The 26,224-nt window shown below is 38.9% G+C and overlaps 2 protein-coding genes across 6 annotated transcripts in view; both read right to left on the reverse strand.

Annotated features, from left to right (window-relative positions):
- The window catches only part of Ipo11 (importin 11), a 173,170-nt gene that overhangs the window by 26,881 nt on the left and 120,065 nt on the right, over positions 1–26,224 (reverse strand). For 3 of the 5 annotated variants that reach the window (XM_063282684.1, XM_063282683.1, XM_063282682.1), the window contains one exon: positions 7,234–7,329. The exons of 1 other annotated variant lie outside the window; for it this stretch is intronic. In XM_063282684.1, the coding sequence (XP_063138754.1) occupies positions 7,234–7,329 (96 nt within the window). Of the gene's footprint in view, positions 1–7,233; positions 7,330–19,443; positions 20,421–26,224 lie in introns of those variants that run through there. One more of the 5 variants, XM_063282686.1, reaches the window with a different exon arrangement.
- Positions 19,302–21,907, reverse strand: Lrrc70 (leucine rich repeat containing 70). The gene is made up of 2 exons (NM_001399812.1): positions 21,820–21,907; positions 19,302–20,420 (listed from the first exon to the last, which is right to left on the reverse strand). The coding sequence occupies exon 2, from the start codon at positions 20,145–20,147 to the stop codon at positions 19,572–19,574; it is 576 nt and encodes a 191-aa protein (NP_001386741.1). The 5' UTR covers positions 20,148–20,420; positions 21,820–21,907; the 3' UTR covers positions 19,302–19,571.

A 26,224-nucleotide genomic window follows, 5' to 3' on the forward strand; every position in this document is an offset into this window, starting at 1 on the left:
TAGAAGAAGTTTGCTTCAATCTTTAAAGACACAGAGGAGGGCTGGAGAGATGGCTCAGTGGTTAAAAGCACTGAGTTCAATTCCCAGCAACCACATGGTGGCTCACAACCATCTGTAATGGCATCTGATGCCCTCCTCTGGTCTGTCCAAAGACAGTGACCGTGTACTCACATACATGAAATAAATAAATAAAGCTTTAAAAAAAAGACACAGAGGAGAGTGCCTGGCACTAGCACTGACCTGTAGCCCTAGAGCTACTCTGTCCCCAGGCAGAAAACAGCCTACGGATTGGGCCTGTGTGTTGAGGGATAAAGTTGAGCGAACCTGGGGCTGTGATGCTGTTCCCAGGCCACATTAGCTAATGCTAAAGCTGCTGTCCTAGGAACATACTGCAGCCAGAGTAGCTGAGGCCTGTTAAATACCTTATAAAAACTTAAGTTTCCATTCCCTTCTCCTAGTAACTGTATTTCCTTCTGCTTGAAAACAACAGCATGCAGTCCCTAAGGCTTCTTTTTGCACTGGCAGTTGGCTCTGGCTAAGTCTTTATCCTTGTGCTGCATGCTCCCCCTGTTAAGCTTCACTATTTAAATTCCTCTTTCTTATGCACTATCTCAAATCCTCTTACGATCTGAATATAAATTTCTAAGTGAATGTAGTATATTAGCAATGCAGAGAATGAGCCAAGAAGGAACCCAGAAAAGAGGCAAAAGGAATTCTAGAGGCAGGTTTGCTCCAACAGGCCAAAGCCAAGGACATGACAGAGCAAGAAGAGATTCTGAGCCAACCACAAGTATAACAGCCGATGGCACATCTAGGGTTGATGGGCAATCCATGGGAAAGGAGAAGCAGCTGTGCTAGAAAGTCAGCACAGAACATCATCCAACAACTTGATTCTGTCCAAACCAAGGCTTTTAACTTTCTAAAGCAGAAGGGTGTGGCTGTGTAGGGGGAAGCTGGAGCGAGACCTCCAAGGAGGTCACTAAAGACAGAAGCTAGAACAGCAGATAGTGATGACTTTAGAATTGCCTTCTGTTTCTCATTCTTTTGCTGCTGTTTGTGGTTTCCTGTCTCTTCCCTTCTGCAGGGCCATCTGGTGAGTCAGAAGAATCAAATGTAGAAAGAATCATTACAAAAGCCTGTATTTTACTTGTTTCAAGCAACACTACTTTGTTTATAGCTGTTTGTCCTCTACAGCTATAAAAGAATTCATGAGTCTTCTCTAATCAAGTTCACTGCTTCCTAAAATGCTGGCTAAATTCTTTCTTCCTTTTTACTTCCAAAATTTGGCAAGAGATTATCTTTTTCTCTTCCCAGTATTATGTAAGAAAAGAAAAAGTGTGCTAAGCAGATTGGTCTCTAGTCTCATTAATAAGCTGCCCTGGTTGGAGGAAGAAACCCTAACTGAAAACTAACCAACAAACAGATGCAGATTCATTAGCTCTCAAGATGAAACCCTTCTAACGGGGTCTGTTTCCTGTAAGATTCTCAAGCAACACTGTTAGATTAGTGATAGCCAACCATCAGGCATTCATTTACCTTATATATGAACTTTTTAATAGATAAATAAAAATATGGGATCATCAAAATAACGCCCTGCCATTTTCTCAAACAAAATACATTTAAAATTTAAAAGGCCTAAACAGTATGTCATGAGGGCATATTCAGACACAAAGATAAAAAGAGGCCAGAAATAACACAATTTAAACTAACTACATATCATCCAATGATAAGTACTTGCTGGCCCTCCTTAGCTGCTCCCACCACCACCATCCAAAGTCTACCTCAGATTCAGCTCAGCACTGCTTACCAAGATATTACTTATAACAGATACCGAAATGGTTTCTCTTCCTCTATCTCACAGTTTCCACAGATCACATGAATCTCATTATAAACCTGACCATGTCACATCTTAAGGTGCTTTTCTACCCTTCCAGATTCTAAAGACAGAAGCACAGGGTCCACACCACCATGTTCAGCTGCTTGATTGGGATGTAGCCTGGCCCTCTCTCCTAGCATGGCATTTGCATAGGCTTTGATTTGTTGTGGTTGCTTTTTATAAGTTGAAAGCTTAGCTGACTGGGGTCTTGTCCTGAGGACATCACTTTTTTATTCTATTTGAACAAAGGTTTCTTCTTATATTTTTCAACACCAGTCTAGGCTCAAACACTGAATTTCCTGGTGTTCTTTTCTCCTCAAACTGTTTGTGTATTGCCCTGCTTGTTTCTCGTCTGTATACTTGCATAATACTGGAGAGTAATAACCATGTGATAGTTAACTTAAATCTCTGCCAAATGCATTAGTCCAAAGTCTTCCAATTTAGTCTCATGCAGATTTTTACATGGAGAAAAAGCAATCACATTATGTGCCAAAATATCACAAGAATGGTCTCCAGCTTAGTTTTTGAATAATGATTCCTTACTGAAAGAAACCTTTTGAGATGGGCCTGTATAGTCCACAATGATGTCAGCACTACTGTCTTCCAAGATACTGAAAGAATAAAAAATGCAGCTAAGAAGTCAGAAGTTTAAAAAAGCTTGAAATACCTCAAATTCCAGACCCTGCCCTCTACTTGTACTAGCTGACCGTAAAGTTAGATTAAAATCTTAGAGAATAATCTTGAGAAACAGGAAGCTCCTCCTCGTGATTTTTCACTGGTGTTCTCGACACTTTCCAATGACGCCATCCCTGCCCCCTCGGGCTATGGTTTCTCCCTTTAAATACCCTTCTCCCAGCCTCTCAGGGTCGAACTCCACTGCCCCTGCGTGGGATACGAGTCTCGACCCCAGTGCACTGGTTCCCGTTAATAAACCTCGTGTTTATTACAGCAAGGACGGTCTCACGTGAGTTCTTGGGGGGTCGCATCATCCCGAGACTTGAGTGAGGGTCTCCCCGCTCCAGGGGTCTTTCAATACTATCAGTGTGAGCCTGTTACACTCCACTTAAAAGTATTCAACTGCTTTCCTGGTCCATATTTCCAGTCTTCCACATTCCTTGGAAAAACCAGCATGGTCAGGTCTGTCACAGCAGTTGCCTACTCCCAGTTCTGTCTTAGTTTTATTGCTGTGACAAAACACCAAGGTAACTTATAGAAGAAAATACGTAATTCAGGGTTCATGGCTATAAGGCATTAGTGTCCACGACTATTATAGCAGGGCATGGCAGTATGCATGTAGGTATGGTGACAGACGACAGCTAAGAACATACATCTTGATCCACAAGTATGAGGCACAGACTGGGCATGGTCTGGAGTTCTGAAACTTCAAAGCCCACACCCCAGTGACACACCTCCTCCAACAAGACCACACCTCCTAATCCTTCCCAAACAGTTCCATCAACTAGGGACAAGTATGCAAGCATATTAGCCTTGGGGGTGGGAGGGGTGAGGAGGAATTCTTATTCAAACTACCACATGTCACTTTCATACTTAAAAATTACCAGTGACCTTCACTGATTACAAAAATCATTCCAAAACTGCATTTTATACTGATTACTTAATTAGTTGGCTCCAATCCACTACATACCCTCTTACTCAGTACTAAAGAATTTGCCTATTTTGTGTAAGGCCATGGACTTGATCCCCAGCACGTGCTGGAGCATGGGCGTGCGTCTTTGGTTGTAGTGCTGTTCCACTGATCTCAGTCTCCCCTTAAGGTAGACTGTTGCTTTCTTACACAGCACAATACCTGGCCTAAAAAAGTAGGATAAAGAGCTCTATCAACAAAACTATCTTCATAGGATAGTTAACATGTCAACTTAACACAGCTGCCAAGAGCCCAGGTATTGTTAAATAATATTTTAGGTATGCAGTGGAGTTGCTTTTAGATGGTATCAGTTTCTGAATCATGAGCTGGACGACTCGGAATGTCCCCTCTATATGTGTTAGGCCTTTGCCAACATACCAAACACCCAGAAAAATGCTATGTCAGGAAATTCATGCTCTATCTGCTTTCAGGTTAGGACTTAAGATTTTCTTTAAACCTGAAGGGACTAGAAAAACTACCAGTTCTCCTAAGTCTCCAACCTACAACTACAAACCAGAAATGCCTCAGCCTTTGTAACCAAATGAGCCAGATTCTTAAAATAAATATTTTTACAGTTGTTTACTGATTCTGTTTCTGGAGAGAACACTAATTTATAATAAGACATAGGTGAAGAAAACAGTTTTCTTCCTTTGCCCTAATTCATTCTCAAACAGTATAATAAAAATGTCAACAGACCAGAAAGATTAGCTTCCTCTCAATGAACTGTTCAAATAAACATAAAGGAAAAGCTGGAAAGTAAGTTAGCTACTAAAGTGAATATGTTACACTTTTCATTTGAACCTTTCTGGAAGGCTAATTATGTCCTGTAGCCCTGTGGACTATAATGTTTAGAACTATACAAGGCACAGAGTATAGGTTAGGAAGATTTATTACAGACTTCTGCAAGTACTCTAAGAAGCTAAAGTCATACAAGTGAGGTAACTTGTTTCTCCACTCTGTTCCTGTATGCCAAATACCACCCCTGGTAACAGCCTCCACCCAGGCCCAGGAATTCTGGGGAAGGAAAACAGCAGTGAGTGACAGGTTCTGGCAGGAACACCAGCCCTCATGTCCAGGTTTACTTTGAGTTTACATTTCATTCTTTACTTTATTTTACTTTCTCATTTCTACTGTGGGTTCCAGGGTTTCAGTGCAGGCTGTCAGGTTTGCACAGAAAATACTTTCTGCCTACTGAGCCATTTCACCAGCTATCCGATTAGATTTCCATGACAGTCTCCTAATTGGGTTGTTTTCCTTCTAAACCAAAGATTCGTTTTTTTTCCCCCATGCTGAACATAGCATAAGGAATAAGAACTTTCTTGTCTTCAAATATATTATTTATTGTCTTCTTATATATTATATATAAATAAACTATACAAAGACTATCTGAACATATCTTAAATATTGTATAATTACTTGCAAACCATGTCATACTATATAAAAATACTATTTACAGTCCTGGTATATTAAAATCTTATTGTTAACAATTCATGTTAACTTTAAAGGCAAATTCCTTACATGTACGAATGACTACTTATTTTTGTTTTATAGTCACAAAAAAGCTGGCATATTTCGACTTCACAATAATTCTTCAAAACCTAAATAACATGTAGACATTTTTATGTTACATGTTTATATAAAACAGCATTTGCAACTGCTTACAGTGTTTTCAACAATACATGATCTAAACAGCAATCTTCCCCATTTGCTAAAAATGGCTTTGTAAAAAGCAAAGAGAACAAGTTTGTGGCAGTAATAAGTCAAACAGCCTACAATCTCCTGAAACTTTGCTTAACATTGTAGGTAAATATCTTTATTAATATAACAGTAAGAGAATAGGTATTATTGGTATCAGGAACACCTCTCAACTCCAGCAGTGACATCACCTGCACATCTGTTGCCATGGCAATGGCCATACATTCCCAGCATATATTTGGTTCAGCTCCCACCTTCACAGTTCAAATAAAAGGCAGACTCTTTCTGCCCCCCTCCTCTTCTCTTTTTCTCTCTTCTCCCTCTCTTGCCCCCTCTTGTCTCCACCAGCCCCAATAAACCTCTTCCATATGGGATAGTATTGGTCTCGTGTGGTCTGTCCCAACTCAAGCCATGAGCCTAACACAACAGATATAATAAATGCTATGCACAAAAAGATACAATTAAAATTTTCAAGCTGATATTGGTATGACTGAGAGTATCAGTACTCTTAAGATTTATGCATTTTCATTTTATATGTAACTAGACTTTGCCTGCAGGTACATATATGCACCACGTGCAGGCATGATGCCCGTAAAGGTCAAAAGAAAGCGTTAGACCCCCTGGAACTGCAGTTGTAGATAGCGGTGAGCAGGGATGTGCATGTTAGAAACTGAACTCGAGACCTCTGTGAGAACAGGAAGTGGTCCTCAGCTGGTGACTCCATGCCTCCAGCTCAGCAGTACTATTTTGTTGATGTTTGTTTTGAGACAGGGTCTCACCATGCAGACCTGGTTGGACTGGGCATTACTATATAAATCAGACTGTCTTGAACTTAAAGACCTACATGCTGAGATTAAAGCACGTGCCACTGAGTAAGTCTGCTTACCTTTCCACATTCTCAACCCAACTTTGCCTAACTACTCACCAAAAAGAACATGATTTTAACTATTTCTTTTTGAAACTAGTCAATCACTTGAAAGGTACTATGGTATCCAGAAAGTACCATTTTAAGATGTTTTAATCACAAATACAAAGTAACTCATCCCGTTTTTCTCATAACTAGCTTGAAAGGGGAAACCTATTTAAAATGTCCTTAAAAAGAAATTTATGCTAAATTGCCTTTGGAATTTCTTCATTTGTAATGTTTTAAATGTATCCTCTGGCAATTTTACACATGTGTATAATGCATTTTGGTCAGATTTATTCCTATTCCCCTCTCCAACCCCTCCCCATTCCCTCTAGAACCTTCTTCTGCTCCTTTTTTTTTCATGTCTTATAAATATTTTTATTTTAATTTATTATGTGGATACAGGCAACTTCCTAGTGGCTACATTCCTATAGAAAAATAACTGCCTCTTCCTTGGCAGCCTTAACTGGCAAGAGCTCAATTAAAAAAGATTATTATCAACTCACAAGATGATGGTTATTATAAAAGAAGCTCAATTTGGGATATAACAAAATAAAGCTGGGCTTTTAGAAAATCAATAAATATTGTAAGCAAAATAATAAAATCCTTGGTGTGGTGCTGCTGGTAAGCTCAGTTCACAGCACCACATACAACCCCAGTACCACATAAAGCACGTATGAAGGGACACAGTGATAGCACCTGGGAGGGTGGGACAGGAAGATCAGAAGTTCAAGGTCAGTTTTGATCATGCATGTTCAGATCAGTTTGGGATACTTGAGACCTTGATTAAAGTAAAAAAAAACAAAAAACAAAAAACAAGGGCTGGAGAGATGGCTCAGCGGTTAAGAGCACTGACTGCTCTTCCAGAGGTCCTGAGTTCAATTCCCAGCAACCACATGGTGGCTGACAACCATCTGTAATGGGATCTGATGCCCTCTTCTGGTGTGTCTGAAGACAGCTACAGTGTAGTCATATAAATAAAAAAAAATCTTAAAAAAAAAAACTGTATAAAAGACGAAATTACAATCTTCATATTGCAAACTAAAAATAGTCGTGCAGCATTATTTAATTCTGTAAATCTAAGGAGGATTAATTAAATGATCCACCTACTCTTTGTAAGTTCTTGTTTCAGGGTCTTCTGTCATGACATCATGAAGGGCCTCCACTGAGATATTTATAATTCCACAAAATTTATCTTGGATAACACTAGAATAAAAGAAAACAATATAGATTAACCAGAGTATTTTAACACCATCTTTTTAAAAATCCAAATACTATCCTGAACATGTAAATTTAGTGCTGAAACGAAAAGAAAAAAGCCTTTACAGTATATTGAAGGGTAATATTTTCAAAACTGCACATAATGGTGGCAGTTTTTCCTTTGCAGCACTGTTGGATACTAGGCTGAGCACCAGGCAGGCTAACCCAGGCTAAGGAGATGAGTCAGTGGAGAATCCTCAGCGTCCACATAAAAAGGCAGTTTGTTACCACAGCTTTGAAGGTGGAGACAGGAGGGTCCCTTATCACATCCTGGTAGTGCAGAGAGCGATGGGGAGAGATACATTCTATTGCACACACACACACACACACACACACACACACACACACACACACACACACTCTCACAGGCATGCCAGACACACGCTGACTTTTACCATGTTTCTAATAGTCTTGTGTTAATTTTACAATAGGGACACAAAGTAAGTGCTGCAAAATCTCTGCCTTTCTGAAGACATTGTCAAGGGAAAAGAAAAACTGTGTTGTGGTGTGAAAGAAATATCGTTAAGACACTTGGCAAAAAATTGGACCCAGCATATAAAGAATTCAGAGCAATCTGTGGAATCAGCAGAAAACTAACTTCATTTGAAGTAGAAAAGGTTTGGAGGGGAAAATGTGAACAGGCAGGGCACCAAGAAAAGTATTCAGCCTTCACAGGAGTACCGGGAAAGATGGTGCACATAATCAGGCAACACAGAAACACAGACTGAATCACAGCACATTTTATTTAGTAAAACCAAGGAGATTGGCAGTGCTACGGCTCTGGAGCAATAAAAGGTCATGTGGGCCTCAGGCAGGAGCCATGAAAACACAGCATGGCAGCAGCGTATGCCTGTTGGAAGGCAAGGACAAGCTGCCCACACCACCCACAAGAAACTACACGGTGATGGCTTCTAAGAACAAGACCAAGGTTGTCCATAGAGTACATGAGTGCTCATGTGTATGCAGATGCACCCCCCCACATACCCAACAAACACGAGGAAGATGGATGACCACCAATACTACATGATGGTAAAAAACCTTACGAATTATTAACAAGAACTTAAAATGCTATATTCTCACTGGAAAATGCCAGCAATCCTACTTGCAGGTATTTACCTAAAATCCAAACGAGTGTTCTAAGATCTGTACAAATAGTTGTGATAGCTTTACTTTAACAGTCACAAACTGCAAACAACCCATAAATACCCATAACTAGTCAATGAATAAATCTCAGGCCCATGGAATTTATGCAACAGAATACACTCAGCAAAGAAAAAGAACTTTCCAGGTGACAGGATTGATTCTCTGAGGCATCATGGTAAAAGCAACAAGCCAGATTCAAAGGACTACATATTCTTGGACCATGTCTACAGAATGTTCAAAAGGTATGGCTACCCGAACATTTTGGATAATACAACTGCTTTCTTTCACGAGCATGGCAATGGTCGTGCGAAGGTGTAAATCTGTTAAAACTGTGTACTTTTGCTCTACATACGCCATAGCTTACATAACTGGTACTTCAAAAAAGAAAAGCAGCCATCTACCCCCACACAGTACCATTAAATTATACTATGGAAATTTCAAAGTAGCTGAATTAACTAATGCCTCCAGGATTACTTTTATCCCTACCAGGGGCTTGACAAGTCAGACTTCAATAACATGCATAACTTTTAAAAGGCTCAGCAAATGCACTGGGTGTGGTGATGATTACCGTAGTCCCAACAACAGGGAGGCAGAGGCAGGTGGGTCTCTGGAGTCCAAGGCCGATCTGGTTTACATATTAAATTTTGCACCCAAAGCTGCAAAGTGAGTCCCTGTCTTTAACAAAAAATAAAAAAAGGTTCAGCAAACAGCTCTAAGGTCAGTAGTCTGAGCCCCTTCTCACTATGTGCAGTCAGAAGCTTGTGTCTGTACATTGGCGTTTGTATTTTAGAGAACCAAATCACCAACTGGGCTAAGTCCCAACTGGTAGGAATCATTTTCATACATTCTTATTTGAGTAGAACATCTTATCTCACAAGGATGTATTTTATGCCCCCACAGTTCCTTTATCCTAGAATTCAAGAATATTTTCTAAAAACATTCATTCTACATTCTATTAGATAGGCTGAAAAAAAAAGTCAACATTTTCATTAGAAATTTAGCTACAAATTATATGATCTTCAGTTTCTTTGCCTGTAAATGAAGCCTAGATTTGGGTCTAAAGACAAAAGGTAGAAAGAAGGTGGAGCAAATCACCACAGAGCCATCATAGATACCAAGGCAAACAGAACCTGAAATTTCTTCTCAATACAATACTGACAGCATTGGAACAACCAGACAAACAACCCGCTCTCCCTTTCCAGGGATCCTGCCCATGGATCTATTTCAAGATTTCTAGGGAGCAAAATTAAAACTGCCTTCTCTACCAACATCAGCTCTAAGCATCAACCTCACTCCTGGGAAAACTGGAAAATTTGGAATCGATGTCAATGTTTTCTCAAAATATTAATTATGAATTTTCCTAACAGGTTTTTGTCAACCTCGATGTGACTGTGCTGTACTACGTGGCAAGAAGTATTGTTCTGCCGTATCTACCCCTCAAGTGCCAGAGCGGGGAAACAGATTCTACAGCCCAGGGTACGAAGGAACTAAAGCTGGCTTTGTATGAAGAGCTTACTCTAGGAGGAAGAACTGGAGAGTAGAAAGGAAACATTCGGTAATCAGTAAAAGAAGACAAGTTAGACAGTATAACTATCCCCAAACCACTCAGAGTTCTAAAAAGAATTCTCAGAAAGAAGCACCTTAATTGTTACTCATTAAGCAGTTTAAGGAAAGGGTTTCCAAATAACAGAGAAAACTACAAGTCTGAGTAGTGTGTACTTTCCTAGCATTCAGAATATTTTTTAGATAGTGACTATGTAGCCATCTTGAAACACTTATGTAGACCAGGTTGGTCTTGAACTCACAGATAACTGCCTACGCTTCCCAAGTGCTGGTATTACAGTGTGTACCATACTCCAGGCTTCAGAACATATATTTAAATAAGCTTGAAGACATTACAAATTCTTCTAATGCTACTGCTGCATAATGTATTCCTCCTAATGACCCAGCTGATAACATTTTATAATGAAGCTTTTAAAAAGATTTCCTTGGGGCTGGAGAGAGAGCTAGCTCAGCAGTTAGGCATGCATTGCTCTTGCCAAAGAGTGGGCTTTAGCCGACACCCACCTCACTCAGCTTATCGCACCTGTATGTCCAGGGGACCAGAAGCCCTTTCTTTGCTCCTGTGCATAGAGTCACACACACATAACACTTTCTTAACTCCTGGGCATAAAGAATCAATTTTTTATACTATTTTCTTCCCCCCCCCCTTTTTTTTTGGTATAATTTTTATTGGAATTTTTAAATTTACATTTCCTTTTTTTTTTTTTTTTTTTTTTTTGGTTCTTTTTTTCGGAGCTGGGGACCGAACCCAGGGCCTTGCGCTTCCTAGGCAAGCGCTCTACCACTGAGCTAAATCCCCAGCCCCTAAATTTACATTTCAAATGTTATTCCCTTTCCCGGTTTCCAGTCCACTAGCTAGAGTTAGGGCTGTGAATTTCTTAAAACATTTTCCATTTATTTATTTGGGGTGGAGTGCATACAGAAGTCAGAGCTGACAACTCAAAGGACTCAGGTTTTCTGCTTCCACCATGTGGGGTTTCAGAGATGAAACTCAGATCATTCCACTTAAAGGTGTCTTAACCTCCGGACCCAAAGGCGACTAAACATTTAAGATGGAAACAAAAGAAAGCCACAAACCAGAGTGAAATGAACGGGCTGGGAGGGAGAAAAGTGGGTAGGACTTCACTTAAAGATAACTGTGTTTGCCATTGTGCGCCTTTTGATGAAAACCATCCCATTCTATCCAGGAGCAGGGTTTTCCTTCTCAGGGCATCATCGCTGGCAGTCCTTCTGGAACACCCACTCCAACCTGATGCCAGAGGAGTTCTTAACCCTGCAACCTACCACTCATCACGAGTGAGAATCCATCTTAACCATGGAGGCCTAGAACCCTACAATCCCTCAAAAGACCACCGAAGATCTGTCTAGCAACTCACAGTAGCCCTACAGAAAGCAGCAGCCCAAGTTCTCCCTTTCTCCACACCTTCCACCATGAAGACTCCCAGGACTTCTCGCCCACGCAACAGGCAATTCACTCTCCTGAATTCAGTAAAAGATCTTCACTCATTGGACACACACCTGTGAGGCATCCTTCACGTTATGTTACTGTCCTTCGAATTTTTTAGAACTGTTCTGCTTAAGATCATATACAACTTAAATAAAAATCATGTATTATGGTTATTTTTATACCCCCATGGAATAATGTTATAGGTGTGAACACTCAATAAATAATCAAGGAAATTCATGATCCCAAATGCTGCAGACTTTATTTTTATTCTGGAGATTTCTTCTTATTTATTTCCTTTTAAAATTACAGTCATGGGGCTGGCAAGGTAGTTCAGCAAGTAACAATGCCAAGCCTGACAACCAGGTCAATCCGGAGACCATCATGGTAGAAGAGGAGAACTGAAGGCCACAAGTTGTCCTCTGACAGTCACAAAGGTACTATAGCACATGTGTGCACACACATACACAAATGTTTACAGAGAGACTTCAACAAAGAAATATAATCACTGTCATAAATAGCTGATATATAGATAAGAAACAGGCAACTGACTATACTAGGTATGCACCAGAACATGAAGAAGGAGTGATTCATGAATCTATCTGTGAAAATTTGGTTTTTTGTTTGTTTTTTTCATGTTTGTTTTTGTTAGGCATGAAACAGCTTTGGCCACGAAGCCAGGCATCAAGCTAGGATGACAAAGGCCTGCGTCTGCTCTGCCCTGACTGACATAAGAACAACATCAACCAGGTGTCTCTGCCCATTGTCGGGGGGGCTGGTTTTTTTAAAAAATACAAAGTTATTTTGATGTCAAGAAGACTGGAGAGTCAAAGTGAAACTGAAGGGGTCAGTTAGTGACCTCAGTTTGTTCTTTCTTTTAACTGTGCCTTTCACTTTCTTTTCTCATATACTTGATTCGGAAGGAATCATGAAAACAACTGACAACCCATCAAAAGCACATGTTAGGACTTACATCCAGGGCCTCAAGTCTGCTGGGCTTGAGGGCCTCCGCCACTGACCTAAGCCCCACCCTCCACACGGGCCATTTAAAACAATGGCTTGTACTGAGCAGGCATCTTCAGCTCTCCCTCCCTTCTGCTGGACCCACAGCTATGCAGTCGACCTACCTCAGGTCAAAGCACGTTGGGGAAAAACTGCGTGTGAGTACTTACAGACTTAATTATTCCAGTCACTAATGTGGGGTATAACTTACTCAGGATTTATCCTGTTGTAGATGTCTTTAAGTCACTGCAAGATAATGCAGTGTAAAAGGAGGGGTGTGGAAGGCTTCTGCAATTCCACCATTTTATAAACGGGGCTTGAGCATCTGTAGATTTTATCCAAAGTATCCCCTGTGGATACTAAGGTACTTGTTGTCTGCTAACCAACTCTGTAAGAGCACAAGGATTACATGAAGGCACAAAAGCCTGAAACCAGCAAATAAAAGGCTATTTGATCACATAAACTAAATCTATACAAGTTCCGTTTATTCCTTTTACTTTTCCTAAAATGCACATGAAGAAAACTAGTTTTAAATTGTTAATATTTCCTGGAGGCTTATAAAAATGAGATTATGGACGGATTGCATAGCCTAATGAAAAGTGATTTTTTCCCCCTTCCTTTTGAAAACTCAGTAATGTACAAAAATCAACTTTTTCTCTTTGTTCATTTGATTTCAAAAAAGCTAGTTTAAAATTATTTCTCCTATATCACCATGACCTCAAGCAAGAGATGCTCAGAAAACACAATGTCCTTAGAAAGCTAACCAAGCACTTAACCCAGAGATGGAAGGACAGAACGTCCAATGCTTGCTTGGTTAAGGCGAACGGGGCCGGGCACCCGTCAGCGCCCTTTCCTTGACTTTTCCTTTAGTGAGCACTCTACACTGGCCAAGCACAAGAGAGCACAATCTTCATTTTTCTCTCTATTAAGTGATGATTTTACAAGTTCTCAATCTATCTTCACCCTCCTGTCCTAGGAGGGAACAAGGAGGAACAACCTTGGACATTTTCAATACAATTTTATAAGTCAAAATTGATGCTGTACAAAATTTTCATCGTAGCTGAAGAAAAAATCAGAACTCTAAACACTTTAAAATTATCTCTAATCTAAGCAGGTCTTAATCATACCAATCACAAATCACACCTACTTAATAAAGGAAACCATCCTCGAATTATTAGTTTGGAAGGGCAAGGTAATTTAAGAAAGAAACAAGCGATTAAAACCTAAAAGCAACAACCAGACAAGATATTCTCAACTGTACTTCTTGCCTTATACAACAACTTAACAAGGGTAAACAAGTAACAGATGTTTGTTGAAAGAGTTCAAGGAAGCAAGAAAGCCACAGTCAACAGTTCTATCCCCACAGTTCTATCTCCACACGAACTATGGCAGTACTGATGTTTACACTGAAAGTTTCCCTTACATACTTTCTAAATATAGCTTGTAAATATTTTTGTCCTCTAAATAGAAACACAATCCTTTCTATATAGTAATTCTCAGCACAAACATGAGATAGCATATAAAGAAATTTGGTTTGGGAAATGCCTGCCAAAAACGGCAAAACATTCACAATTCAAAGTTTATTAAATCACTTTAAAATATTTATTTTTATGCATATAGATGCTTTGCCTATGCGTTGTATCTGTATATCCCTGTAAGCCTGGTGCCTGTGAAGGCCATACCAGAGTGTTAGATCATTTGGAACTGAAGTTACAGCCAGTTGTGACCAATCACGTGGGTGCTGGAAATTGAACCCAGGACCTCCGGGAGAGCAACCCATGTCCTTAACCTCAAAGCAACCAATCCAGCTCCACAATTCACTATCTTAAAGCAAACCTAACATTCCATGATTAAAAGTCAACTCAGCTATTAATGATAAGGACACTGATGCCAACAATTGGTAAGAAACTACCTGTCAATAAAACACAAAAAAGAAACCTTAAAGTTACCAAAAACAAACAAACAAACAAACAAACAAATGAGGCTTGATGGCTTGGGGTGTGTGTGCGTGAAACAGTTAACAAAATGGGATAGATCTGGGATTTGGTCTGAATATGACCAAAATACATTGTATAAAATTCTCCAAAACAAATCAAAAAAACAAACAAACAAACAAAAAAAACCACAAAAACACACAAAAAACAAAACAAAAAAATTAATAAAAATGTAGGGGAAAAATGAACAAAAAACCAGTAACCTTGACAGTTAAAAAAATTTAGCAAGAAACCTAAAATTCTGATTTGGGATAAGAGGAAAAACCATTTCTCTAAAGTATTCTTTTCATAATTTTATGTGTATGAGTGCTTGCCTGTATGTATGGGCGCCATGTGCGTGCCTCCTGCCTTAAGAGGTCAGAGGAGAACAGTCAATCTCCTGAAACTGGTGTTACAAATGACTAGGAGCCACCATAAATGTGTTGGGGCCCTCTACAAGAAGAACAAGTGCTCTTGTCCACCAAGCTATCTTTCTGACCCTAGTTTTAAATTATTTAAAAATATTCATATGGTAGCTGGCATGCTGGAACATGCTGGCCTTTAATTCCAGCCCTGGGGAGGCAAAGCTGAGTGCATCTCTGAGAGTGCAGGGTTAGACTGATCTGCATATGGTTTTGGGCTAGCCAGGGCTTACAGAGTGAGAGACCCTGTCAAAAATTTGACTATGTTGCTACATGTATAATCTAGCCAAAAAGGCCATCTAGGCCTGCTATCTAGGTGGGCTCCATGACAAAATCCCTCCACTGTACTCCCGGCAGACTTTCACAGGAGCTTTGCCAAACTTTCTCAAGGCATGAGAATCTTAACTGAACCCACATCCTCTCCCCTATCTGCTCTTGGTGACCTCGCAATCATGTCAAACTCTACGAATCCTCACTTTTCTGAGCAAAGGTAAAACCCAAAACAAATGGGAAAAGTAAAACCAGGCTCTCCTAAATTTCCTTCCACAAATAAAGGCAGGCTTTATCACATCAGAATCAAGCCAGAAATCAGGGTTTTCAGTGCTACCTTTTCTCCTCATTTACTCTTCTCCAAACCAACTCAGCACTGATGATTCCACCACATTTATCTCTGGATAGTCCTATACTGACGCTGTGCCATGGCCAATTCCGTCTCCCCACCTGACCTCTCAAACACGGAAACTTCCTTCATTGCTTCTGTAATTCATCCTCTCTAGCACACATGGGAGGGATTTTGTCTCGGTTTTTGAGACAAACTCTTGAGTGACCCAAGCCAGCCTTCAAGTGAATGTAGCAGAGAATACCTTTAATCTTTGATCCATTTGCCTCCACCCTCCTGAACCCTGGACTCTCAGATAAGCTTCATCACACTTGATTTCAGAATGTTCTTTTGAAAAATCTGAATGTTATCTTTCTCCTGCTTTAAAGCAAACATTTGTATCTTTAATAACTTTCCTCTACGGTTAAATCCCCAGGCTCCAGGCAGTATTTTTGCCAGTCCTCTTCTTCCCTTGTCCATCCTCACAGGTCTCGTCCACAGACTTCTTTCTCCAGGGCTATCTGGGGAATTCTGCAAAGTTCGTTCTGTTTACAATGAGAATAAACCTGTGAGTGGAGCCATGCTGGAAGGGAGGTCAGGAGGCTTTCATAAGCAAGGGGTCACTGAGGAGAGAGGAGTTTTAAAAGCCAAAGCGTGTCTCAAAGAATATTTATTCATTTAGTTATGTTATTATGTATATAAAGAAGTATACCCATATAAAATTAAGCTTAGAAAAAATGACTGCCATAGAAAATTATCTGGCAAAAAGAACAAGTTTTCCAAAGACACAACAAAGAGCAGACTGAGGTTTATGTCCATGTACTGGCAACTCAACAGAGGGGGAGGAAGGGAGGAGAGAGAAGGGAGGAAATCACAACCCCGCCCACCCCTAACCAAGAAACTTATTAAGGTACCCCATTGTTGAAAATGATATCCCATTGAAAGTATTGTATCCAGGCTGGGAATCACTATACACTTTTAATTCCAGTGCTTATGAGGGAGGCAGCAGCAGTCGGATATCTGTGAGCTCCAGGCCACCATGGTCTACAGAGTTCCAAGACAACCAGAGCTACACTATCAAACCATGTCTCTCAAAAAAAAAAAAAAAAAAAAAAAGTGAGCACCTGCTGACAAAGCACAAATTGAATACTTCATGAAAACAAATGTGATCAATTATAACTCCATGTATAGGTTGTCAGTAATGGAACTAAAGTTTTCTGGTTGAATCTCAGTCAATTATGTTACAAACAAAAATACATATAAAATGGTTGGGTTTTTTTTTTTTTAACCTTCCTTAATCTTTTATGTCCTAGCACTGGAGTCTTTAAGCGTGGGGCTTTTAAGATAAAAGTAAAGACCCAATCATAGGGATTTTTCTAGACTTCAAATATACAGTCATACTTTTTTTTAAATGTCGTTTAAGACAGGATTCCAGTTTTAGGATGAAGAAACTTCTACTTTTTACAATACACACTTCTGAACTGTTTGCATTTTCTTCTATTAAATGTACCTTTGGCTATTAAATGCAAACAACTGGAATGGAAGGGATTTTGAGGACTTGACAAAAGAATCATTAATTAGAAATGCATCAACGGGAAAAATTCTTTTCAGTCATAAATAATGTAAGGAAAAAAGAGTGTTTTGTTTTGTTTTTTAATAGGATCACTTTCCCTCACCCTGAAATCATAAACTAAGCCTAGGCCTGAAGTCGGAAAACTCCGGTGTGGGTGTAGAAGAAATTACTATTAATGCGTTCTCTTAGAAGTGAAATGCCCTGCATATGGGGAGCAGGACTACCTCGGGCATCCGTCCTCACCATCCCCCCAGTTTGAGACAGGATCTCTGGTTATTTTCCATCGCTTCTTCGGGCTAGGTGCCCTAGAAGCTTACAGGGTTTCTCTTATCTCTATTCCCATCTTGCACAGGACCTCAGAGACGGCGGCCACTTTCACTTTAGCAAGTTCCAAGGATTCAAACCCGCATCCTGAAGCTTGCAGAGCAAGTCCTTTTCCCCAGTGAGCGTCTCTCAGTCCTGTCACCACTTCCAGGGCATCTTAAACTAACTCCTCAGATCCTTCTCATTTTCTCTCAGATATCTTTATGCAGTGATTCTCAACACATGGTCTCCTGACCAGCACGATCAGCAAACTTGTGAGATGGAAAATCAAGACAGGTGTGTTGGCATACATTGTTAATCTCAACACTTTGCCAACCTGGTCTACATAGAAAGACTATACCTTAAAACAAAACCTGAAAACTTAACAGACCTGTCCCACATCCACTCACTCACCCACTTGGGTGGTAGAAATGGAGCAGGGGTTAAGAAAACTTCTGGGTGAATCTGAGTTTGAGGCATTGTACAATGTAGAGTTTTCTTATAGTCTTAAGGCATTATACCGTTCTTATAAGGATTCCCATTTTATAAAAGAGGCTAAAAATTATTACTTGGTTAAGCACCTTAGAATGCTTTAAAACAATATCATGTGGGTAGTATTAACTTTTAATAAAGTATGAAAATTGGTTCACAAAGAAGAACAAACTTGTTGATCATCTATTTGTGGTTCAGGTCACTATTAACTATCACAAATGTTTATTATTTATTAAACTATTGTTTAATATTATGTGTATATAACCTCAAACATGTACTAATATAGAAAATCTCTGCATTACTTGATTTCCACTAGTAAATGTTTGTATTAAAGAGTCTAAAAGCCTGAGTCCTAATCTTTCTCGCTTAGTTGTTTTGGTAGCGTGTGTTTTTTCACTTTCAATGTGTTAGATGATGAACATGAAACAGCTTTACCAAATAAACCCTGATCCTGAACTTCTGCTTGCCAGGTATTTACATAGGGATATCAACTGTACATGAACCTAAAACTCTATTAATTCAAAATTGATCATCTTGGCCCATCCACCTCAACATTATTTCTTAGCTTCCAGAATGTAGTACAGAATCGCCTATGGCAAAAGCATAACATTTTTTAGTTCCCCTCAATCAATTACCAAATCAGCTCATTTGACCTGACGGTAACTATCCATCCTGCCCACTATGATACCAGCATCTCTCACCAGGGTTAATAGTTCTGCTTCTTAGTTAATGTTGTTCCCTCCGTAAAGAGTAAATTTTTTCTATAAGAGGGTGAATTACATAGTATCTCTCCAGTGGTTAAATTCCTCAAGGCTTCCTGTGGCTCTCAGAATAAAGCATAAAATTATAATAGCCTTTAACCACTTACTTCTCTATCTATATAGTTGCAAAGCTTTTCAGGACTTTGAGTCCTTTCTTGTTCATTATCTTTCTAACATGCTAATCTTTCCAACAACTCTCTTTACTGGGTTAACCTGTTTCCTGATAGAGTGTTTTGTTGATGCTGCTGTCTTAGTTTTGACACGTGGCCTCACTACATAACCCTGGCAGGCCTAGAACTCACAGAATGTACTTCCCTCTGTCTCTCGAGCACCAAGAGTTGTGTGCTTCTAGGCACAGAATGATAGTTTTAATGCTTATTTTTTCATAAAGTTAGCCTTCATCACCACATATATTCAAAAGTGCTTCCGAGAACAGCACTTAGCATACTGCATACTAATTGTGTGTCTTCTTCTAGGTTCAAGTTCAAGCAAGAATAGGAACCACATCTAATTTTTGAACATTATAATCCTAGTGCCTAGGCAACAACAAAGCATAAAATAAAAAGCTTCAGCTCAAGTCCAAAAGAGTTAAAACATGTCATACGCCGTGAGAATCTTGAAAAATCAGTTAAACTTTCTCCCTATTTTTCCTTCTGTGTAATTTAATATAGATAGGACAACCTTACAAAGACATTAGAAATAAACATAATTTGTGACATATTTAACATGATGTTCAATACCCAGAAAGCTGACTACTTATCTTGGTACAATATCAAAGAAGATATATGCAGAACAAATACACTTTATTCAAATTACTAATAAACACTTTAACAATCCTAACATAATTCTTTGAGAAGGATTAAGTTTTAAGGCCACATGGCACTACGGAATTTTTTAGTCAATATTTAATTGAGTCATAAAGCAGAATGTTCAAAGAGAATAACTTGTGCCCCATTTTCAGGAACAATTTGTTTATCAAGTCCAATCTGTTGTAAGCCAGGACTTTCCAGAGAATCCGGAGAGGTGTGACAAACTGAGGCAGCTACATTGTACCTTGCTGATTGATAAAAGCTGTAATACTCAAGTCTATTTTCCACTGAGTCTTCTAGTGCCTTTAGTTTTTGTTTAAACTGAATAACTTTGTAGATCAAAAAAATGATTAAAATACAAGCTAAGATGAAAAAAGCTAGCAAAAAGTCAAACGCCTCATTCACCTTCTCAACTTCTTGGGTACAAATCAGAGATGTTTTTCCTGACACAGAAGAGTCATCAATTGGTAGAGCAGCATTTTTTTCCGGGCTCAAGGTAACAGAAGTGAGCTGTATCTGCACAGGCACCACTGCAGTCTTCTCCAGTGCATTACCAAGTGTACTCTCTTGAAAAGATCTACTGGCCGGGGAAGTTCGGATCGGTTCCCAGACGGTATTGCTCTCCGGCACAGTGCTTTCCAAAGGTTTCCCACTTGTGGTTACTTTATGCCAGGCCATCATTAGTGCAGTGGTCTTGTGACGAATAGGAAGAAATTTTACAGCCCACGGTCTGGATATATTGGTTGAAGGTAAAGGCAATTTGTAATGTCAGTCCATTTAATATAACATAATGCTCTGCCACACATGGATAGGGGATTCTGAAAACAGATGTTTACAGCAATGGCTGACCAGGCTAGCCACTCTTGAAGACCCAAAAGTTTGTATTCACAAAATTGGAATTTGCCTGAAGAGGAGTCAATGAAGACAATAGCTTAGGTACCCTTGGATGTAATTCTGTAAGATTATTAAATGACAGATTAAGGATTTTCAAAGATGTTCCCATAGGTTCAAATGTATTATTATCAATGTTAAGATTCTTGGTTCTAATTTACAATAAATTGCATAACAAGCTAAATGTATCAGGTTTAAATATTCGAGATAATTATCAGTTAAAATCAAATATTTAAGATTGTTAATTTACTAAGCCTAATCCTAGTAACATTTATAATCTTTACATGCTTTAGGAGGGAATACTTTACATTGATAACTCTTTACATCAATTAACTCATTGAAAACACAAAAGGCTATCATGTTTCAAAGGGTAACATAAAGGCAGTCTCAAGATTTATAAGAACATTTAATTTACTTTTGTTAAAATAATACTTTCTAGATACAAATAATCAAGGGGTATAAGACAATGAAAGTCTGAGCTCTATATCCTTAAGTTTTTATTGTTCAATAAGTCAAGAATTTGGGAACAACTGTACCAACTATGTCACCTACAGTGGTGAGTCCTCTGTAAGTGTACACATTTACAAATCATCAAACAATTTTCCTCAGAACAAAAGACACCCAGTTAGACCTCAAATACAAATCATGAAGATCTCACCGCCCCTTAAATACTTCAGGCAGTAAGCAGTTTATAAAACTGTTTAGAGATAGAAAATACAAATGGCTTAACTAAACAAAGCCTTTAAGATATTCACACATGATAGTTACCCAAATAGAATTCTACAAAACAAGTAACTAATCCACTTTCACTTACATGAGACGTTTCATTATTCTCAATCAGATACAGAAAAACTGGGCTTTATGAAAATTCTAAGGAATGTGAAAGGACTGGGTTAGTCTGCCTTTCACGAAGAGCTGGTAAGAATACAAATATCCCAGTATTCCTTTAAACAATAATGTTATTTTTCAAAAAGCAGGTAGCAACACAGAAATAAACACAAGCAAGGAAGAGAAAATAAAAGTCCACATGTAACCGAATATAATTTTTTCCCCACATCAGAACTGACTCCAAAGACAAAACATATCAGAAAGGTCTTAAAACGAAAGTATCAAAATACTGAAACTTCAATAATCCATTTAAAGTAGGGTAAGCCAAAACCGTATTAACACATACTATAGGTGACAGTATGCTATGGTGAACATTTGGAACAGAACTGCTAACACAGCTATGAAATCAATTCTTTAGCAAAGATAATTCAAACTGAAAAATGTTTGCTAAGATAAACTATAAGAATTGACTCTGACACATAACGTGAGGATAACGATTTTTGGATACATGCCCTATAATCTATATTGCGCCTAATATCAAACAACAATTTTATGAAAATATGAACAGAAAAAGCAAGCTGTAGTTTTCCACAAAATTCATTTTGGTTAAATGACTATGCTTAAATAATCTTACCAAGAATAAGGAAATCATATCATCATGGCTTTTAGGCTTTTGTTTTAACTCTGCAGAGCACCGGTCCTTAACTCAGCTCTTTCTGGGCTACTGCTGACCTCCAGCACTCCACCTTTTTTTAATTTTAAAGTCCTAGCTTGTGCAGGAAACGCCACTCTTCACACTGGTTCCTCTACAGCCAATGTGTAAAACAGGGGTTGCCATGGATACAGGAAACTGAGAGACAGGAAGCAAGTTTATCTGTGCTTCAAAAGTATTGTTGAAAGGAAATCTCAGGAAAGCATTTTTTTCAGAATGCATTCAATTTTCCTAATATATACCACATAAGTAGTTCCTATAACTCGAAAGAGGATTTTAAAGCCAAATGCCTGAAAACTTGAGGTCTTCAAAAATCTAAGTAAGAAGTCTCTAGCTATCAACATACACATTGTCTTTGTGTGTGCATGCATGCATGCATGTGCATATGGAGGTCAGAAACTGACACCAGTGTTCTCTTGTTTGTTAAGCTAGGTTCTCACACTGAGTCTGAGCTCACCGCCAGCTCCAGTCAGTCTCTACTCCCCAGAGACAGGATCACAGGCTTATATCACTGCGGCTGGATTTTTAAGGTAGATGCTGAGGACCTGAGCTCAGGGCCTCATGCTTGTAAGACACATTACTAACAGAGATGCTCCTGCTCAACAACACAATCACTAAATAAAAAAGCAAACTGAAATACAAGTATATGAAATAATGTGATCTTCATAACAATGTTTAAGAAAGGGCCTCGCCATGCAATCATGGCCAGCCTGGAACCCTCTATACATAGAAGCCAGCTTTGCCTTGAACTCATAAGAGACCTGCCTGACTCTGCCTCCTGAGTCTGGAATTAAAGACACATGCTACCATATCAAGAATTTTTAAGTGCATTGACATATTTATTTTCAAACATGTATTGAAGATTGATTCATTTAAACACCGTACATAAAGTCAACTAATAATTTAAAATAATGAACAAAATACTGATACAATATTAGGATATTTTGTTTAAATTTTTAAAAATATTTTTTGTATACAAAATACCGATTACTATCAATTAGTTGCTGAAAAATTAAGCCATATGCCCTGGGTTGGAAAATAATATAAAGTTCCTTACCAAATTATTAACCTAAGTTTATCTTTGTATAAAACGTTAGGGAGAAGAGACTGGGGAGACGACTAAGTAGCGCTTACTATGCAAGCGTGAACACCTGAGTGTCAAAAAACCTGATGTGGCTCCATACACTCAAAAGCCAGGGTTAGGAAGGCAGAGACAGAAGGACAGCTTGCTGGACAGCCATCCTAACTAAATCAGTGAGAGACCCTACCTTGAAAAAAGAAGTGGAGAAAAACTGAGGAAGACACCCAAAGTCCAAAGTTGAACTCTGGCTTTCAAACACATGTGCAAATGCACACACATACACACAGAGGAGGAGAAAGGGAGGGAGGGAGACTGAGTGAGTTGGGGGAGAGTAAAAGAGGTTCCTGAATTAGTTTTCACACTACATGAATGTCTGAATTACTTTGAATACTTTAGCATGATAAGCAATCTGAATCAATGTAATTTTTTATTTAAATAAAGATTTAGGGGCCAGTCTGTCAGCTCAGTAAGTAAAAGTACTTGGCATACAAGCCTGGTGATCCCAGCATCATGTAAAGAAGGCAGATGTAGTGGCATGCATCTGTAATCTAATCCCTTCTATACTGACATCAGAGATGAGAACAAGAGAACCATCCAGAAGCTTTCAAGAAAGGTAGCTTGTAGTATACAGCATGGCAGGAAAAGAGAGAGAGAGAGAGACAGAGAGAGAGAGAGAGAGAGAGAGAGAGAGAGAGAGAGAGAGAGAGACCCTGTTTCAACAAGGGGAAAGGAGAGAACCAACTCTCAAAAGTTGTCTTGTCACAGAAAAACACACATGGTATGCACTCATTGATGAGTGGCTATTAGCCCAAATGCTTGAATTACACTAGATGCACAGAACACATGAAACTCAAGACGGATGATCAAAATGTGAATGCTTCACTCCTTCTTTAAAAGGGGGAACAAGAATACCCTTGGCAGGGAATAGGAAGGCAAAGTTTAGAAGAGAGGCTGAAGGAACGCCCATTCAGAGCCTACCCCTCATGTGGCCAATAGATATACAGCCACCCAATTAGACAAATGGATGAAGCAAAGAAGTGCAGGCCGACAGGAACCGGATGTAGATCTCTCCTGAGAGACACAGCCAGAATACAGCAAATACAGAGGCGAATGCCAGCAGCCTAGATGGGGAGGGGAAGGCCATATAGAAGGAGAAGGGGAGGGGCTAGGTGGATGTTGGTCTGGAAACTGGGAAGGGGAATAAAAATTGAAATGTAAATAAGAAATATTCAAGTTAATACAGATAAAAAAAAAGTTGTCTTGTATCTTCAATATATGTGCCATCCACATACACATATCACATATGCCCCAACATACAAGTAAGTAAATAAATAAAATAGGTTTATAGCTGAATAATTATACATATTATTTAGCTATTGATTTCTGACTTTTACTAATTTTTTTAGTATGACCAGTAATATACAAAGTGGGAACAAGCACTATGCACACAATTTTCAAATAAATCATAGAAGTCAAAGAGGAAAGAGTTAAAGGACGAGTCTATTAAATTGAAAATAAAGGGAAGACACACAAGACAAGAGCAGAGCAACACGAGGGATTCCTCCTCCCCCGCAGCCCATCTATTTCAACTGTTTCTAGGCTTAGCTACTAATTTCAGAGGGAGGTTGTCACTTGGTAAGTCTACAAAATTCTGTCTCAGTAAGTATAAATAATCTTTATAAAACTGCATAAAACTATTGCATTCTACCAAAAGAAATCTGTTCTTAATGTTAAATTTTTTCCTAAATAGCAACATACTCCTTTTAACAATAAAAATATAACTGCCAAGTGAAGACTTTAAACAAAATGCCCACAGAAAGAAAACAATTGTCTGTGTCTATACAAACTGATTTAAATTCAGCTAGAACAGAGGAACCGATAGATTAGGGGCAGGAAGATGGCATAGCAGGTAAAGGTACCCACTTCTTGGCTGACTCAGCTCAGCTCAGCTCAGCTCACAGGACCTATCTGTAGAAGGCGAGACCTGGCTCCCAAGTTGTCTTCTCACGTCTAACACCTCCCATGGCACACACACTGGCGCACAAAGTAAATAAACTTAATTCATAAAAACTAACAGAACACACTATGCCTCTCAACTGCCAAGTCCACCACTATTATTTGTATACACAGGTACTGAGTAGTTAACTGTTTCTGTGAAAATGACGCTGCACGCATCAGCAAGAGTTGAGGATGTGGAAATACACGACACTCCCTAATTCAAGAACAAGTTTCTGTTGGTAGAATACAATAATTATTTTCACACATGAACATAAAAGGAATGTATTTTCCATTCTGAACAATGAAGACAGGAGTATAAACTGTAATAAATAATACATAATAAATATAGTAGGTACTGCAGCATCTACAAAAACAAAAACTTTTCAATAGCTCCTTAACAATTAACATATGCAAAGAATGTACCAAATTCTTAGATGAACTGTTTCCCTATCAGCATCAGTGCTTTAAGTGAGATTAGGCTCACTTCATAGTTAAAGAGACAGATATAAAGAAGTTAAATAACTCATTCACAGTGAAAAGGTGATAGAAGATCTGAACAGGAGCATCAAGATTTATAAACAACGGAGTATATATGTTTATATATGATTTCCATGTCATTCAAAATAGACCAGTAAACAACAACCAATCAAATATAAGCCAGAAACTTTTTTATCAAGTAAGCTTCCCCAGGGGAGGGACAGCTTTGCAGAATCACTTGAAACCTGCTTCTACTACCAAACATGGATCATGAATCTCCACAGAGAATGTTGAGAGGTGGATGGCTCTCAGAAGTGGCACCTAGTGGCAGGTGATGAGGTCATAAAGGACACCGCCCTTGGAAGGGATTAATATAGTTCTTTCGGGATACCACTTAGTCCATGAGTGAGGTGCTATAAAAATCAAGAGCTAGGAGTGTAGCCCAGTGTTAGAACACTTACCTAGCAGGTTTCAGCCTCAAATAAGGACAGGAAGAAAAAAAAAATAAAACAAAAACCAAAAACAAAGTAACGAGAGGTGAATCTTGCCTCAAAACCTTTCTCTTAGATGTAAGGATTTATGGACAAAATACTACAAAAGATTTATTTTACTTCAAAAGATGAAAATGGGGGAATATCTTCAAGTACATTATATATTTACATGAAAATGGCCTTAGAGCTTCTGTATAATTTAAAAAGCAAAATAATTACAATTTTTTAAAGGTAGAGTTAAGTCTACTATGATGAATATCCACTTAGGAACAATCATGTT

Source organism: Rattus norvegicus, chromosome 2, assembly GCF_036323735.1.
Source record: "Rattus norvegicus strain BN/NHsdMcwi chromosome 2, GRCr8, whole genome shotgun sequence".
NCBI lineage: Eukaryota > Metazoa > Chordata > Mammalia > Rodentia > Muridae > Rattus > Rattus norvegicus.